Below are 18,112 nucleotides of genomic sequence, written 5' to 3'. Positions count from 1 at the left end.
ACGAGTCTTCATCGCGGAAACATTGGAAGGTATGGGGGGCCCTCAAAGAAAACGTGTGGATCCTCAAAATCAGGCCACCTTCGGTTGTTTTCACCGAACATGTAACACAATTCTTCACCCTTTGGATGCTTCTGCATGAGGTGCATCTTGATGAGCTTGCTAAGGACGACATAGTATGGAAACACTCGAACTTTAGACATTACTCTGCGGCCTCTGCTTACATGGCACAATTTTTGGGTTTGATCCTCTCCCCATGAACCAAATGGTTTGGAAGCCTTGGGCCCCACCGAAGGTCAAGTTCTTTGCTTGGCTCACACTGCAAGATAGAATTTGGACCGCCGACAGACTGGCTAAGCGGGGTTGGCTAAATTGTGGCCCTTGCCCCTTGTGCAGGGGAGTGCAAGAATGTGAAACACATCTATTCTTCAGATGCTGCTTCACGTTGAAGCTTTGGAATTTGGTTATTCAGAAATTTCTCATACAAGACATGGACACGTCGACGTGGAGCTCCTTCGACTCAGTCAAGACATGGTTGACGAGCACGAGCGCCGTGGGCACCACCAACCAAAAAGCAAAGGCCTCGATTACCATGCTTGTGTCATGGGTCATTTGGAATAAGAGAAACGCAAGAGTGTTCCGGCATAAGAGCACGCCTCTGCCAACTCTACTCAACATCATTATCGACGAGGCAAACCTTTGGATCACCACCATCATCGACAAGGCAAACCTTTGGATCACCATGGGGCAAAGTTAGGGTCTTTTTTATTGCGAGAATAATTGTCATGCCGTATTCTGGGTGTGTGTTGTAACAAACTCTTCTCTCCTTATTTAATATATGATGCAAATCTTTTGCCTCCGTTTCAAAAAAAAATCTTATTGTGCATCACAAGAACTGAAGAACATGTTCCATTCAACAACCGCCTTTTTATTCATTTGTACCTCCTTTATACAGAATTACATGTTCTATCCCCCGGTTGCAATCATTGTTTCTGCCATGGGATTTTACATCTACAAATTGGCTGGTAATCTGGCTTTCTATACATTCAACATCTCGGCAAACAGAAGATCAATTAGCTTACAGCAAACAGAAAAATACAGTAACACAATGACCGCCAATTTGTGTTTGTTTCTCCTTCGCATTCCAGAATATGCAGCCACGGAAACCATCCCATTTTGCTAGTTTCCTTCTACCCTTTCATCGTGGAGACCTCCTAATGTCTAGAATGTTTGGACTCAGAGGGGAAACTCTTTCTGAAGGACATCAAGGTTGCGGGAATCACATGCAGCAATCATATCACTGCGTGAAGCGTTACTGGTTGGAAAGGGGAAAAGGTGTTAGTAAGGTAAAATCATCATATAATAAACTGTCCATGTTCACATGTAGATAAAAGGAAGTGTATCCGACATACCCAAGTGAAATTCTCAAGTACTGCCAGGCATTGTCTGCTTTTGGATTCATGGAAACCGCCCTTACATAGTACCGAATGGAATCCTCGTACAGACCCTGCATAGAGAGCAGCTTAGAAATCAACCATGCAACAGGGGTTATATGTGAAAAACTGTTATCTATTATCATAATGAATTCCTGTGCTGAGTTGTCACGCCATTGGATAAAGATAGATTTCGGTGTTCATCGTTAGTGAGTTTTTTTTTTTTCGAAACGAAGGCAAAAGATTTGCCTCATCTATTAAATAAGCAGAAGAGAGTTATCCAGTTAATTAATGGAAAACCGGGCTAAAATCGTCACAAACCGCCGAGCGGCACACATGCTACCCCACACACGCCTCAACAAAGAGGGCCTCGTCAAGATACACTCTGGCATCATCGTCATCACTTCTCGGCGTCATTGCCCTCCCTAATCTCCGAGCAAGCGACTCCGACTTCGCTGAAGATGAACATCAACCGAACCCTCACCATAGAGGCCATGTGGAACACAAAAAGACCTATGCCAAACTCAGCCACCTGCATCAACGGCAGCACAGCTCCGACTCTGATGGAGAGCTCCGAAGGAGAACAATGCAAGGTTGGTGCCCCGAAAGACCACGGCCTGTCATTGTCGCCACACGGCCCCGCCACCACAGCTCCGACTTCACCGCAACAAGGCAACCCGAGGTAATCCCACGAACACGGCGGAGAAGAACCGACTACCTCAACCATTGCCTTGCATCCGACTTCGTACGCCTCCGCTATCGTTGCCATAGAAGCCTCGACGCCGACACCGACGCCTTCCACTGGTCCCACTTGCCGATGCTCGGCTCCAAAGACGAAGCCCTCGAGAGGGAAAACAACGCTAAGGCGTCGACAACGTCCGATCACACAGGATCTAGGGTTTTCCAGCCGGATCCATGCGGTAGGGGTGTGGCAGCACAGCAGCGATGCCTTCAAGAAGGTCTACGACGCCCGCAGCCGCCGCCATCGCCAGTTACATGCCCAAGGCCGAGACAGGGTCTTCACCCAAGCTCCCAACACCCAACCCGCATCCGTGTCGGCAAGTCCACCAAGCACCACCACCACCACCACCAACGAACCAACCCGCCGATGAAAAGGTCGTCGCCATCGCCGCTCCGCGCGTCGCAAAGACCACCAATGGCCAATCACCAGCGCCAGCTGCCGGATCCATTGACGACCGAGAACAGAGCCACCGGACACAGCACAACCACCACATCCTAGCACAACCACCACATCCTGTCAAGCACCATGCCAACAAGGAACGGAGGTGCACCGCCCGAGGCCACGAGGAGGTGCACCGCCCGAGGCCACGAACCACCATGGTTCCCGGTCGTGGCTCTGCATTAGGGTCCGTCGACGACCGGATCCGCCATCCCCACACGACAAGGCCGGTAAATGAGTAGTTCACATTATAACCGTCTGCGCTTAATCACATTATTCACTAGGTGACATTCATTGTACAAAAAGTGCCCAAAATTTTTATAGTATTGAGAGAGCATGATAACAAGACAACCATTTCAATAATAAAAGTGAAAGAACATAAACTCACTTATGTAATGATGACAAGCATGTTAGTGGGCCAGTGGAGTAATGTTAACTCAATATAAGGTTTCTTATCTCGCATCACAGGGTATTTGCGAAAAATGCAATTATACAGTCAACAACATGATTGAGCGATCATTGTGCCATACAAGAATTACCTGGTTGGCATAGCTAATTCCCATATTAGCCCATGCACGGACGTAGTTGGGCTTCAAATCTAGAGCCTGAAATAACAAGCAACATTTGGGGTTACTTCCAAGCACTTTTTAGCATACCACAATCAACATCCAAAGTAATAAGCCAAAGACCTGGGGTACTCTTTAGTATACCCGTATTTTCTGAAATGCACACTAAGATGGTTTTCATCAGTCATCCACTTTATAGTTTATACTAAAAAAATAAGTGAAGGATGCAAATAAACATGTATTTGTAGGATTGGACACCAAATCAATGGGATTGCACTGCATCACAAATAATTTGATTATATCTCATCTGATATACTGTGATGCAAGAAGCCTACACGCAGCAGCAAACACAATCTTGGTGTCAATCACACAGAAACTTATCCACATTCCACAGAGGGATTTAGCTGCCCCAATCCCAATGTTTGTGATATGCGACATTACTTTCCATACGCCAATCAGTCCATTAGTTGATCATTTCAGTTTTTTTAGCTCCAACATGTATAGAAACGCTTTATTTTTAAACTATTTTTGTCAGACAATAATCATACTGCTAGCTTTTGCAGTTTGCACTGGAAATACAACTGCCAGAGCATTCCTTAAAAAGGAATAGCCAGAGTCTGTGATAAAGACAAAGTGCTATACTTCTTGAACCAAGCATATAAATACACTTAAAAACAGAACGAAGCTTTCACCAAAGTTGAAGTTCAAGCACGTTCCAAAAAATAATTACCTGCTGGTATGCCAGTACGGCATCAGCACTCTGGATGCTGTTTGCTTGGGTCGCACCGAGCTTGTTCCAGAGAGAATAGTCTTGTGGTTTCAGCTGTAGTGCCGTCTTAAATGAAGCTATAGCTTTATCATATTCTCTTGATAAGTTGTACAAGACACCCAGAACTATGTGGACATCAGCATCCTCAGGCGACATCTGAGCAGCTTCATTAAACAATCTAACAACCTGGTGAGAGGTAGGTCGTTTAGTATCCTAAACTAATAACTTTTAGTAAGATCAGAAAACAGATTGTACAGACACATGATTACAGTTAATAATTGTTATGAAGTGAGCCTATATTCCATCGGGCCAACAGGCCAGCACATATACATGAAGGGAAATAAGCAAAGAAGCCCCTATACAATATGATAACTACACACACAGCACAACCCTGTTCTAACACCCCCCCTCAAACTCAAGGGGGATCTTGGACACCGAGTTTGGACAGGAAAAAGCTGTGTTGGGACCGTGTCTGAGCTTTCGTCAGAAAATCAGCAAGCTGAAGCTCCGAGGGCACATACTGACGGGCCACAATTCTGTCTTGCACCTGAGAACGAGTGTAGGAGGCATCAACACCGATGTGCTTGGTGAGCTCATGCTTAACAGGATCACGGGCAATGCTGAGTGCCCCAGTGCTGTCGGAGAGCAGAGGGGTCGGTGTAGCAGTGGAAACACCAAAATCCTGAAGAAGCCATCGTAGCCAAGTAATTTCTGCAGTCACGGACGCCATAGCTCGCAGCTCAGCCTCAGCACTGGAGCGAGATACAGCATTCTGCTTCTTGGTCTTCCAGGCAATCAGGGAGGAGCCAAGAAAAACACAATAGGCAGAGAGAGAGCGGCGATCAGTGGGATCGCTGGCCCAGGTAGCATCACAGTAGGCCTGAAGCTGAAGAGAGCTGGAGCGAGGGAAGAATAAGCGACGAGTCACGGTACCACGAAGGTAACGAAGAACACGAAGAAGGTGACTGTAGTGAAGTTGAGTGGGAGCAGAGACAAACTGACTTAGAATGTGCACAGCATAAGAAATGTCAGGACGAGTGATGCCTAGATAGACAAGGCTCCCAACAAGATGGCGGTAGCGTGTGGGATCTGCAAGGGGTTCACCCTCACCAGGACGAAGATGGAGACCAAACTCCATAGGAGTGTCAACCGTGCGCTGATCAGTGAGGCAGGCACGAGTGAGAAGATCTTGGATGTACTTCTCTTGAGAGAGATAAATACCCTCAGGGGAAGAAATGATCTCAAGTCCAAGAAAGTAGCGAAGAGAACCCAAATCAGTCATCAAGAATTGCTCATGTAGACGTTTCTTCACAAAATCAATGAATTGGTGGTCAGCCCCTGTGATAATCATGTCATCAACATAGAGTAGTAAAAGGGTGCGACCGCGAGGAGAAGTGTGAATAAACAGAGCAGGATCATGAACACTAGCAGAGAACCCGATCCTTGTGATGACGGCGGAGAAACGCTCAAACCAGGTACGAGGAGCTTGTCTCAGCCCGTAAAGAGCACGCCGAAGGCGACAGACAGTGCCATCAGAGATAGTATAGCTAGGAGGCGGCTGCATATAGACCACTTCCCGCAGCTCACCATTCAAGAAGGCATTCTTGACATCTAATTGAGAGATGGACCACTGTCGAACAGCAGCAACAGCCAAAAGAGTGCGAACAGTGGTCATGTGAGCAACAGGAGCAAAAGTCTCATCATAGTCACGACCATACTCCTGCTGGAAGCCACGCGCAACAAGACGAGCTTTGTAGCGCACGAGAGAACCATCTGAATGTGTCTTAACCTTGTAGACCCATTTGCAAGTGATGGGTCTAACGCCTGTAGGCAGGGGTACAAGGTCCCAAGTGCCTGTGCGCTCAAGAGCATGAATTTCCTCTGCCATAGCATGCTGCCATTCAGAATGAGCAGCAGCCTCACGATATGTAGACGGCTCAACAAGAGTGGTAGCAGCAGCAACATAGTACGCAGGAGGCTGGAGAGTGTGGCGATCACGCAGATTATACCGAGGAGCAGGAGGGGTAGGTGGTTCTGAAGGAATGGGACCCAACAGGGAAGGAGTGGAAGTGGAAGTGGGCGCATCCGAGGGAGAAGGGTGCCGAGCACGACGGGAGTAGACAAAAGGAAGCGGAGAGAGAGGGGAAGTGGAAGGTGGCGCATCAGAGGGAGAAGGGTGTTGAGCACGACGGGAGTAGGTAAAAGGAAAAGGAGAGAGAGTGGATGGCTCAACCCGAGTAGGAGAGTCAGGAATAGAAACCTCGTCCTGTGTAAGCTGAAGCTCATGAGCAGACACAGGTGAAAGGCTAGGAGTGGACCTACCAGGTGACGATAAAGGTGAAGAATCAGGTAGAGTCAAAAAAGAGAGAGGCTCGACTAACGACTCGGTTGTGGCAGTAGAAGAATGACGAGGGTAGAAGGAGCGAGACTCATCAAAAGTGACATCTTTGGAGATTCTCAGTCTTCGAGCAATAGGGTCCCAGCAACGGTAACCTTTGTGCTCCAAACTGTAGCCAAGGAAAACACATTCAACAGATTGAGCAGTCAATTTGGTGCGTTCATGAGGGTGGAGAAGAACAAAACAGGCACAACCAAACAGGCGTAGACCACTATAATCAGCTGGACCATCACCTAGATGATCAACTGGTATCCCTCCCTGAAGAGCAACAGAAGGCTGAATATTAATGAGATAAACAGCGGTAGAGACAGCCTCAGCCCAAAAGTGCGGGGGAACAGCAGAAGATAAAAGAAGAGCCCGAGCAGTCTCAAGGACGTGACGATGTTTGCGTTCAGCCACCCCATTTTGAGCGTGTGCACCAGGACAGGAATACTGAGGAAGGGTACCCTGTTCAGCAAGGAAACCACGAAGCGCACGAGATAAGTACTCACCAGCCGAATCAGCACGAAAAACTCGAACAGAGGAATCATACCGAGTGCGAACCATGGTAGCAAACGACTTGTAAATTTGAAGCACTTGACTACGAGATGACATAAAGTAGATCCAAGTGTGGCGAGAAAAATCATCAATGAAAATTATATAATATTTGTGACCCCCTTTCGAAACAAAGGGGGCAGGACCCCATACATCAGAGTGAACAAGTTCAAAAGGTCGTTGAGAAACAGAATTACTAGAGGGATATGGAAGTTGTATCTGCTTGCCAAGCTTACAACCCATACAAGTTAGTGAACTATCACCAGATACAGACCCTAGAACACCACTCCTAACCAAAGAAGACAAGCGGGAGCCACAAATGTGACCCAATCGATGATGCCACTGAGCGAAGGATGTGGTGGAGGTGGCAGCTGAAGCAAAAGGGGTGGTGATGTCCGACTGGCTAGAGGACGCAGCGGAAGGAAGGCGCAGCCAATCGAGCTCCCAAAGGCGCTGAGAGTCATGGCGCCGAGGACCGATCCCAACCAGAGTCCCCGTACGACGATCCTGAACACAACAAGAGTCAGAATCCAGAATAACACGACAACCCAAGTCAGTAAGTTGACCAGCAGATAGAAGTTGCATAGTCAGTTTAGGAACATGAGAAACGGCAGGGACATGAAAAGAAGACGTGGAAAGAGTCCCTCTTGCGGCAACAGAAAGAGAAGTGCCATCTGCAGTCTGAACTGTAAGAGGAGAAGGCACGGAATTGACAGCACAAAGATGATCTCTGTGTGGTGTCATGTGGAAGGAGGCCCCAGAATCAAGAATCCAGGGCAAAGATGTACCTGACGAAGAGTGCGGTGGTGGACCAGACGTCTGACCAGCAAAACCAGCAGAACCTGAGGATGGTGCAGAAGCAGTAAGGCGGCGCAGCAAGGTGAGCATCTCCTGGTGAACCTTCTCAAGGGAGCCCTCACGAAAATTAGAGGAGCCTCCCGAGTCCTTTTGAGGACGGCCACCACGGCGACCCTGTTTCCTCCTCTTGATGCACTCCGTGATCATGTGACCATCCTGCTTGCACTAGTGGAGGTTGCTGCCACCTGTGTAGAAGAGGGCACACCAGGCAGCGGTGGTGGAACGCGGGCAGCCAGGACTGCTGAAGAGGATGGCAATAAGCCCGTGCTCCGTAGGCGCACCTCCTCAGATCGCACCTCAGCAAGGGCCTCCAGAGTAGAGAGCCGAGGATGGCGTGCCAATAGCTGAGCACGACTCTGCTCGAACTCCGGCCGGAGGCGAGTGAGGAAGTCGTAGAGGCGACGAACCTCCAGCTTAGCTTGTTGCCGCACACAACACTGACATCTGCGACAAACATCAGCTCCCAGAGAGTCCAATTGGCGCCACACCGCCGACATCTCCTTGTAGAAATCATCCACAGTAGCATCTCCCTGTTGTAGTTGTTGCTCTTGACGAACAACAGAGAGATACATGGCATCCCCTGTAGACTCATAGCGATGGCGAAGGTGCTCCCACATCTGATATGCAGTGGTAAGGGCCACCACATCCATGGTGAGATCAACATCCATGCTGTTCACCAAGATAGAAGAGGCTCGAGCATCATCATTTGTCCATTGCTTGTATAAGTGGTGTTGATTCTGATACTCTTCAGTGGCCTCTTCAAAAGCATCTAGCATCTCACGTTGCTTGGTTTCATCGGCATCAACAGGGAAGGCCAACTCAGCTGGAGGAGTGGGCAGCAGGGGACAAGGCAGAGCACCAGAGAGGTGCTCCCAGACCAGCTGGCCCCTCATGTGCAGCTTCATGTGCTGCACCCAGTCCCTGTAGTTCTGTCCGTTGAAGATAACAGGACATCGTGGGACTGGGACAGCACCGGTGGTGGTGGAGGGCGCCATTGCAGCAGAGCAGCAACAGCAGCTCGTTGAAGACCAGCAGCAGCAGGAGGCACAGCTTGATGGCAGCAGCAGACCAGGAGGAGAAGAGCAGCAGCAGCCGCACTTTGAAGAGCAGCAGCAGCAGCTCGTTGAAGAAGAGCAGCAGCAGCAGCTCGTTGAAGAAGAGCAGCAGCAGCAGCAGAGAAGAGGAGCAGCAGCAGCAGCAGCTCGTTGAAGAGCAGCAGCAGCACGTTGAGGCGGCGACGCCGGCCGGGAAGGACGGCGGCAGCAGCGGCCTGGAACGGCGGCGGCCTGGACCAGCAGGCGGTAGCAGCTACCAGGAAGAAGAGGGGAGAGGCTCGATGAAGAGAGGAGCGGCGGCCGGCGGCGGCCGCGGCGGCGGCGGCGACCAGAGGCGGCGGCGGCGGCTGGGGAACCTAACCCTAGCTCTTATACCATGTTATGAAGTGAGCCTATATTCCATCGGGCCAACAGGCCAGCACATATACATGAAGGGAAATAAGCAAAGAAGCCCCTATACAATATGATAACTACACACACAGCACAACCCTGTTCTAACAATAATATCTCACAGAAAGGTACAATAAACTGAGACAGTTATACAGAATACCATTTGGAAGCTGCAGATGGAAAGGTTTAACAAGTTAAAATTGTTCGTTTGGTACACCATCATTATGAATTACATATCCCTCACTTACATCTGGACCATATGGTGAATCAGTTTGGTGGGGAGCGGCGAGAGCTCCATACTTTGGATGATTCTGAAGCCATCTCGAAAGATATCTTAATGCTTCTCCCTGTTCCAACTCTGCAGTAATCATATAAAATAAATAGATCCTCTCATGATGGTATACACAAATATTGAAGTATAAAAACCGAAAGTCGGCCTATTTCGACAAATTTCCTACTTCAACAGAATTTCAAAATATATTAGAACATGTTATGAGCACAACTATTGCAGCATTATTAGTTTATTACACACTGGGGAGGAGGAGAGGCTTGGAGCATTGGGAAGTTTTTCCAACTGTAAATGAAAATTGAAAAACCTGGAGGATGGCTTAGTTTTTACAATTGAAACTAGCTTGCACAATGCAGATACCTGTTAACTTCCAATCCTACCTTCTACCACTTCATTTCTTATAAGAGCAACTCCAGCAGATTAAGCAGGTCACTGAAATGCTCACATAAATAACACTCACCGTTTGTGTGACTGACACCAAGAGCAAGAAGAACTTCCAAGTTGGTAGGATTGGCCTCCTGGGCACGCAGCATTGCAGCTATGGCCTGAAAGCAAGGAAATAATTAATAATAGCAGACTCTTTTAGCAAAGAAGAAGCATGGAGCCCATCCCATAGATCCCAAGATTCTTAGAACTAACATTTTTTATTTGTTTTGTATATATGAATATCTAATTCTTGTGAGGTAAACTACATTAGAGAATGGTTCACATCATTAGTCACGAGAATTAGCATATTGCTTTGGCCTTTCAGACTAGATAAAACAATATTCCTTGAAGATGATCTAAACTCGGTCATGAACAAACATGATGCATCCAATACATCCAATACTTGGTATAGGGATGAAAACGGAGCGGAATCTTTGTGTCTGGTCCACAGAAAAACAGAAACGGAAAAAAATGTGAAAATGGAAATCTTGCACAACAGAATTTCTTAGACAGAAAGGGAAACAAAAACGGTACAACATTTTTTGGCAGAACAGCCACGAAAACGAAATATCTGTTTCCATAAATACGGAAACTTCCGTTATTACCATGGCTGTGTGTGGCGGACAACAGTGAACAGCACACATGCAATGTGTGGGCCAACCGGAATGCAAATACAACCTTAACCTAATCCCCTGTCCCTAATTGACAAAGGACAGAGCAGGCGAGCACGCCGCCGTGGCGCCATCCAATCATCCCGAGCCCACACGCTGCCACCCATCCATCTTTGCTGCGTTGCCATGCAACCAGAGCGCCTCCACCACCATCATCTGTCGCGGGGCCACTGCCCTCCTCGGTTGACGTCGATGCCTTATGCCAATAGGGGTGGAAACGGATCGGATAGTACCCTTCCCACTTCCGTTTTCATATTTCAAAAACAAATATGAATGCTGAATATGAGTACGGAGAGGATGTTACTCGAATATAGATATGGATCAGGTGTTTTTGCAATTCAGAACCGATACAAATATCTTATAATTTAGTGACATATGTTAGGTAAAAGAAATAAGTCAACAATTATATGACCTAAGATAATCGACTCGCAGCATACAATAAATCAATGACAGACCAGTAGACAGAGAAACACTGTTGAAGTATATGGGGAATGCCCAACCTTCTCCATCAGTTCGACTTTTGGAGAAACTGGTTGGTGCATGAAGCATGGTATGCTATCAGAGACAGAGGTCTCGAGTTCGAGTCCTGGCTAGTGTGATTGTTTTCTACAATTGCTGCTCGCTCCCTTCCACGTTTGAGGCACGCAGCAAGACTGATAAAGACTGCACACGAGTGGGGGTGTTGGTATATGCGGAATGCCCAACCTTCTCCATCAGTTTGGATTTTTGGAGCAACTGGTTGGAGCGTGAAACCTAATACATACTACTATAATGCATAATAGTTTCTAAGTTCGATCATACAAAAAATAAGTAAGATTCGACGACTTTTTAGGCTTTTAGAGTATCTCCAATAGGTGCCCTATAATAAGGCACCAAATTATGGTTGGAGCAAAATTTGCAACACCTAAAAGTGCTTTTTACAACACCAAAAACCTCCTTCCCAGTGCTTTTTTACAACACCAAAATTGTGTGGTCCCGAGTGGCCCCCCTGGTGTTGCAAAATTTGCAACACTTGGTGTAGGTCTTGTATATTTGGAGTAAAACTTTTTGCATATATATGGCACCTATTGGATCAGCGTTTTTGGCCCCTCGTGATGTAAAAAGTGATCCTGCACTATTTTAGGGCACGTATTGGAGATGCTCTTATGTTGGATACTCCCACCGTTTTTTTTTACTCTGCGTATAAAATTTGTTTGAAGTCGAACTACGTAAAGTTTGACCAAATTTATCTTAAAAATATCAACATTTACATACAAAAGTTCTATAGTATGAAAATTAATTTCATGATGCATCTAATGATATTGATTCCATATTGTGAATATTGATATTTTTTCTTATATAGTTGGTCAAACTTTACAAAGTTTGAATTTAGACAAATCATATATGCAGACTAAAAAGAAACGGAGGGAGTACTTAGCATATAGGGCTAGAATTGCTTAAATTGGCTAACATGTTTTTTTTCCGGATACGGATATATCCAGTTTCATATCCACATTTGTTTCAAAATCCCATACAATATTTGTATTTGTAAAAAGAATCCAGATATTTTCCACATCCATTTTCATTTTAGTTCGGATGCCAATGTTGACTTGCAATATAGGGGGTTTTCTCGAATATGGATATCGGATATTTCAATTTTTTTACCGCCACATTCCACCCTTCTACGCCGGTAAACCTCTCTGATGCCTACGTACGCGCCACGCCTGGATAGTTCAAGGGTTCTTTTTGCTCCAGCGAATGTGCCGTATTCGCTCCATACCTCTGCCCAGGGTATCTGTATTTGTTTCTGCTCCCACTAAAAAAATATGAAAACAAATGTGACATCACTCAATTCCGGCTGTTTCCGCTCCATTTTTCATCCCTAACTCGCCATATGAACATCAGAACATCACAGCATCTAAAATTAACGAGGGGCACAAATACCTGCTGGTCATCATCATTTTCAGCATGTGTTACTCCAAGCAACCTCCAACCTTCAGCATTATCAGGGTTCTTTAAAACTTCAGCCTCCAGAGCAAGAGCAGCTTCACTTAAGAGGCCCTTCCGAAAGAGCTCCTGCCCTTCCTGCATTGGATTAGGATGACCAACATATGGGTTCATCTCGGAAAAAACATAAACCCCTCGAGAAGCGCCAGAACTTTTGGAAGCTGACAGTTGGTTCTGAAACCTACAAACAATGTACAATGATATTTAATGGTAAGCTGCAATTGCTATGCGTAAGGGGCTTCTGTAAAACAGAGCATAACCAACCAATGGTAAAAACAAATGACTTCTCAATGAATATTAACCAAGCTCTAGGTTCTTTTAGTAATCTGACACAGAAATTGGTCAGGTAACATATCAAGAAAGAAGCAACAGAGGTTAGCTCAACCTTAATACTATTAGCAAAGACACAGAAACAAGAGACTTGTACTTACTCATCTGCCCATGGATCAGCAGAGCTCTCACCAAAAGCTCCTCCACTGAACTCCTCTGTCCAATCATCCATATTCAATTTGGAGAACTCATCGACCCACTTCTCTTTGAGCCCACTCTGATTCTGTTCACTAGAGAACTCACTAACCCAATTATCGGCCCCTTGTGAAAGCTGTAGAACAAGTATTAGTGAGGCAAAATTATCAGTGCCCAGCAGATGTAAGTGTGAAAGAAGGGACATCAATGTACTATTCCTAAATAGCTACAACCCACTACCTATTTTTCCTACACATGCAAGCATGCCACATGAGCAAGTCCTGCCATGCAAGTCATAAATTACATGTTTTTCGCATTACTCTATGCATGCAGGGCTGCCACATCATCAGTTTGTGCATGTTAGTTATAAGTTATTTTTCAATGGATTTTATATTGACAGTATATGCTTTGGGCGATTGCAGCATACCGACGTATTTCATCCTTCACATTTTTTGTTAGAAATGATATTCTGTTAACTGGAATTCATTTTTTATTCTCTTTTTATATGCTTCATGTTTTTCACCTTTTTAAGCTTACATTTGCTTTCCATTAGTTTTATATGTTTTTTAAGCAACTATTTATGCATAATCCAACAAGATTCCTGTAGCAATGCTTGGGGCATCATCTAGTGTTGCTAAATGACGATACCATTATTACACCACTGTTCCTTTTTTTACATTGCCTGGAAAAACTAGAACCCCGTTTGACCATGGAATGCATTAATTTACATACATCCAGCTCTCAGGTGAAAACTAAACCCCATTTAGCACACCATACAATCATTTAAATGCATCCAGCTCTCTGGTATTACCTCTTCATGCACAAACTGATCTGCCCAAGAATTTGCATTAGCATTATGCTGTGTTTGAAATTCATCAGCCCAGCCATTGGATTGGGATGCTGAACCTTGTTTTACTTGGTTATCTTCTATAATAAGTTCACCACGGCTCATCTTTGAAACAAACTGGAAGAATTTAGAATTCTTCCAAAAAGGAAAAAGAAAGTGTCATCAGGTGCTTAAGACAGGACGATCATAATGATGATCCTATATATAGTACTCCCTCCGTAAAGAAATAAAAGAGCGTTTAGATCACTAATGATCTAAACGCTCTTATATTTCTTTACGGAGTATAATATAAGGTTGCAAGCAATACAGTTGATTAACTTAATGTAAATAAACAATATTATTACTGGTGAAAGATACAGGCTTAAGAAAGAGTCCTCATGATCCAACATCCACAAAATTTGTGTCTGAACCATGAAATGTAATAGGCGGTATCCGTAGAATATCTGGCAGAACATATATAATAAATAAATAGGATTTCATATCACCCCAATTGCCACTGAAAAATAGTGTTTTTGACATAAACAGAAATATTGGACACGTGTGTGGTATAACACGATATATCAATAGTGTGTCGTATGCCAATAAGAAGAAACAATACAACACTCATTTACAATATGTTAGTTCATTTCTGCATATCCAATAGAGGTTCTTCTCTATCAGTTTGGAAAGCAAGATCCTATTTAGGAGGTTTGATCTGACTTTTGGAGGATTCATTGAGATACTTTAGGCCTGTTGGACCTAATCTAGAACATTAAGGTTTAGCCTAACATATCAAGATGCAAATGCAATCACATCAATCACAGAGATAACATGAGTAGGATATTTCCTTATGGAGAAGAAAAATAAATTATGATGAATTGTTGTTCAAGCAAATTTTCACTGTAGTGGGTAAAAACAATGTGCAAGCTAATAGAGTTACATGTACAACCAGGCCATCATAAATACCTGGAACTTTGGGTCATTGTTACTTGATAATGTTTCTGCAAGCATACGGGATTGCTGCATAGCTGCGAGATTCGCCATGTTCGCTCCTCCCATCTGATCCATGGCCATCTGAGACTGATGCTGAGACAACATAAAGTACATAGCATAATTTAAGCCATGTATCCCACAAATGAACATGCTCGTGCAGAAGGAAACTAAATTATGACGAGTATGCAGATTTCCATACAAATTACAAGGCTTTATTTATTTTTTTACTTTATAAGCCAACTAAAACTAGTTAATATTTAAGAGATATATTGAAAGGATGTGATCCTTTATCACCTCATGTTCTAGAATAACTACATATAGTAAAAGTAAGAATTCTATGTTTACATAAGACTGTCTAAAATACACACACATACATATACAAAGAATATCTTAAACTATATTTCTAAATACAGCATACAATTACTCATAGATACCATAATATCTCGCTCAATGGATAGGGTAGAGAAACTATCAGATTACAACTGGGTAATGGCATACCAAACCAAACACACATATCCTTCTCAAACAAACTTTCTTATTGGATTGTGTTTCCTGTTGGATATTAGGTATTTACTCACGAAAATGGAAAACATAATTTTCTAATGTTTACGAGAAAATTCCAGTAGAAACAGAACAAACTCAAGAATACTGCAGCGCATGTACAGATACAAATAAAATCCAGAATTGCATTTGGATACACAGATAGCCAGATATCATCATTTATTGGGCAATCAGATTATCCAGATAAAACGGTACCAATTGCAACATAGTTATACTGGCCTAGAAGCTAAACAGTATCTTCAGCATGGCTGAACTTGGCTCTAGGATGCATTGTCTGCTCATATGGTAAGTATAAACAATGAAAAAACATGCTTCGCAATTGATGGTTGTGAAAATGTCAAACAGGCTTTTAGAAGGCTCTGACCTGTTCAAACTCAGAGGCCCATCCATTGGGACCATATTGCTGCTCAAAAGAGTGCGCCCAACCCTCAGGGTTATTATTCTGCTTGCCAAACTCAGTGATCCAACCCTCAGGGTTATTGTTTTGCTTGCCGAACTCACTAATCCAATTATTTGCAGCATTGTGCATTGGGCCAGATCTCAAAGCACTTTGGGACTGATTCCAGTACTCCTCCATCTCTGGGTACGGCCCATGCAGGGGATTTTTCATTCGATGACTATTGTCAATATCAAGAGAATGCAGCAGTGTATTCACCTGATATACGGATAAAAGTGTTACATTCATGAATGTTCTTCTAGTAAACATTCATCAACGAAACATAGGCAGCACATGGAACTTTGAATGTCAAGCAAGTCAACAGGAAACTACTGAGCTAAGCTAATGGAGAAAGGACAGAAATAAGTGTTGTGAGCAAAGTTGTATGGTCAATGGCAATTCCAGTCACAAATGAGAAAAGTTAACCTGTGCTTGTATATATTCTTCAGGTTGATCGGCCAAAATATGGCGTGCCATTATGCAGCTGCGATCACGTATACATTGTTTGTCGGCTTCGGACAAACCAAGAGCTGGTACTGGGACAGGTTGAAATGGCACACCAGCTCGGCCACTTGAAAGAAAAGAATGCAGAACACCAGATAAGACCCTTTGTGGCGGACCTGGAACAGAAGTTAGGAGTCATTGCAATGTGAGGTTAATAGACAAGCATTCACAGTACACAGAAATTCTAAGACACAGAAATCTACCATCCAAGGCCGGTCCCAAGGTAGGGCCTGCATTGTTATAAATTTGCTCAAACTCTGCAAAGTTTGCTTCTGGCCCTCCAAATGCAGAATGCCCCGGAGGGCGAAAAGATTCAACCCAATCATTAGCAGGACCCCCACGCATGAAGTCGGCACCCTGCAAGTGTTCAACAACAGTTAGGAGTGGCCAAACGGGCCACAAAAAGACAGTTTTGGAGAATCACCATTACCCGTGCAAATGGCCGTTGATCTTGCTTGAACTCATTCTCAGAGCCAGGGACAGTAGACAGTGGAGCTGTGCTATAATCAGACGTAGTTGGAACACTAACTGAGGCTCCAGGAAGTCCCTTTAGTGACTGCACAAAAGAAAATGCTATAACCAATATTTTCTTGGACTTCAGCTATAATCTTTCAATGCATTTAGATGTTAAACATCCCGTATTTCCAACTTAATCCGCACAAATTCTTATAAAGGAACATGGAAGCTGGTAGGAGACAAAAAAATATGTCTTCACATATACCTCATGACTGATATGTTCAGAATAAGGTCAATCAGAGATTCTCAGATAAGTTAATTAACAGAGTAAACTTAAACTGGTGAAATGAGTGTGCTAAAGGTTAGAATCCTAGCACGATGAGCTCTTTTAATCCTTTACTCCTTTTTTAACAAGATAACAGAATAGGAATAGAGAAGCCTGCCGATATTATAGCGAACTTGGTAGCTTATAATTTACGAAGCACTGACTCAAGTATCTCGCCCAGCACTTTAGAGCATGGTTTCGGAGTAAGGTAAAAGGGAACAGATACGGAACCATGAACCAGTAATAGTTCTGGCCCATCTAGTCAGTCTAAATCAATACACCAAGCAATCAGAGACATGCGACAGCACAACCCACGAATCAACAATATTCTTCAGCGCTTCAAGACCGCACGGGATGTAGCACTAGCTTCGCGCAACAGAAGTAGCATATGAGCACGAAAAACCTAAAGGGCGCCAATTGATCCAGGCTATCGCAGATGCAGAGGGCAAGCCCTTAAGCTCGAGAGTCTTAGCCGACGGGGCGACGGGCTTAGGGTTTACCTCCGCCTTGTTGGACTGGCCGAGGAGGGTGTTGGCAAGGGCGCCGAATGGGTTGGAGGAGGATGCCCCATCCGGGGCGCAGTTGTTCTGGCCGGTGATGAGGTGGCGCGTCCCCATGTCCGCCGAAGGCCCCCGCCGGCACCGGAAGGAGGCGCTGGCGCTGCTCCGATCGCCGGCGGCGAGAGGCGTTCAGCCCGAGGAGATGGGGAGGGAGAGGGAGGGAGGAGTCGTGCGCGGCGCGGTGGCTTGGCGGGCCTGGGGAGGAGTAAGCTGTTGTGGACCCGATAAGGCCAGGACACGTGAGAGATTTTTTTTTTCTGTGTAGAGTACGTATGCGTGGTTAGAAACTTTTTTTTTCGTTCACACACGAGAAAAACAGGGAACTATTTTTTTCCTTTAAAAAATTCCATTCCAAATTGCAGGTTGGTTGAAGACTTGAAGTCTTTCCTATTTTAGTCCAAACATTCGCGTTCCAGTGTGAAAACAGGAAACGT

General features: G+C 44.9%; 1 protein-coding gene across 2 annotated transcripts; it reads right to left on the bottom strand.

Annotated features, from left to right (window-relative positions):
- Nucleotides 1-904: 904 nt before the first annotated feature.
- Nucleotides 905-17,907, bottom strand: LOC123157318 (peroxisome biogenesis protein 5). Of its 2 annotated transcripts, XM_044575571.1 has the most exons (15): nt 17,619-17,907; nt 16,768-16,893; nt 16,541-16,694; nt 16,260-16,453; nt 15,762-16,052; nt 14,810-14,929; nt 13,829-13,999; nt 12,984-13,153; nt 12,490-12,733; nt 9,930-10,014; nt 9,429-9,538; nt 3,907-4,131; nt 3,150-3,215; nt 1,410-1,504; nt 905-1,312 (listed from the first exon to the last, which is right to left on the bottom strand). In XM_044575571.1, exons 1-15 carry the CDS (start codon nt 17,733-17,735, stop codon nt 1,234-1,236), a joined length of 2,247 nt encoding a protein of 748 aa, XP_044431506.1. In that variant the 5' UTR covers nt 17,736-17,907; the 3' UTR covers nt 905-1,233. The 2 variants fall into 2 exon arrangements, with proteins under 2 accessions (XP_044431506.1, XP_044431507.1); XM_044575572.1 differs by lacking the exon at nt 13,829-13,999 and having other exon boundaries at nt 17,619-17,885.
- Between the last annotated feature and the right edge of the window lie 205 nt (nt 17,908-18,112).

Source organism: Triticum aestivum, chromosome 7B, assembly GCF_018294505.1.
Source record: "Triticum aestivum cultivar Chinese Spring chromosome 7B, IWGSC CS RefSeq v2.1, whole genome shotgun sequence".
NCBI classification, from domain to species: domain Eukaryota; kingdom Viridiplantae; phylum Streptophyta; class Magnoliopsida; order Poales; family Poaceae; genus Triticum; species Triticum aestivum.
Note: the sequence above shows the minus strand (reverse complement) of the source record. Positions and strands in the feature narration are given on the sequence as shown.

Excerpts from the sequence above, each read along its gene's own strand:
- LOC123157318 (XM_044575571.1), bottom strand. The coding sequence starts at position 17,735 with ATGGGGACGCGCCACCTCATCACCGGCCAGAACAACTGCGCCCCGGAT. Across the intron at positions 13,154-13,828 it reads ATCAGTTTGTGCATGAAGAG|CTTTCACAAGGGGCCGATAA; the intron begins GTAATACCAGAG and ends CTTGTTCTACAG. Across the intron at positions 4,132-9,428 it reads ATTCACCATATGGTCCAGAT|GTTGTTAGATTGTTTAATGA; the intron begins GTAAGTGAGGGA and ends ACCTCTCACCAG.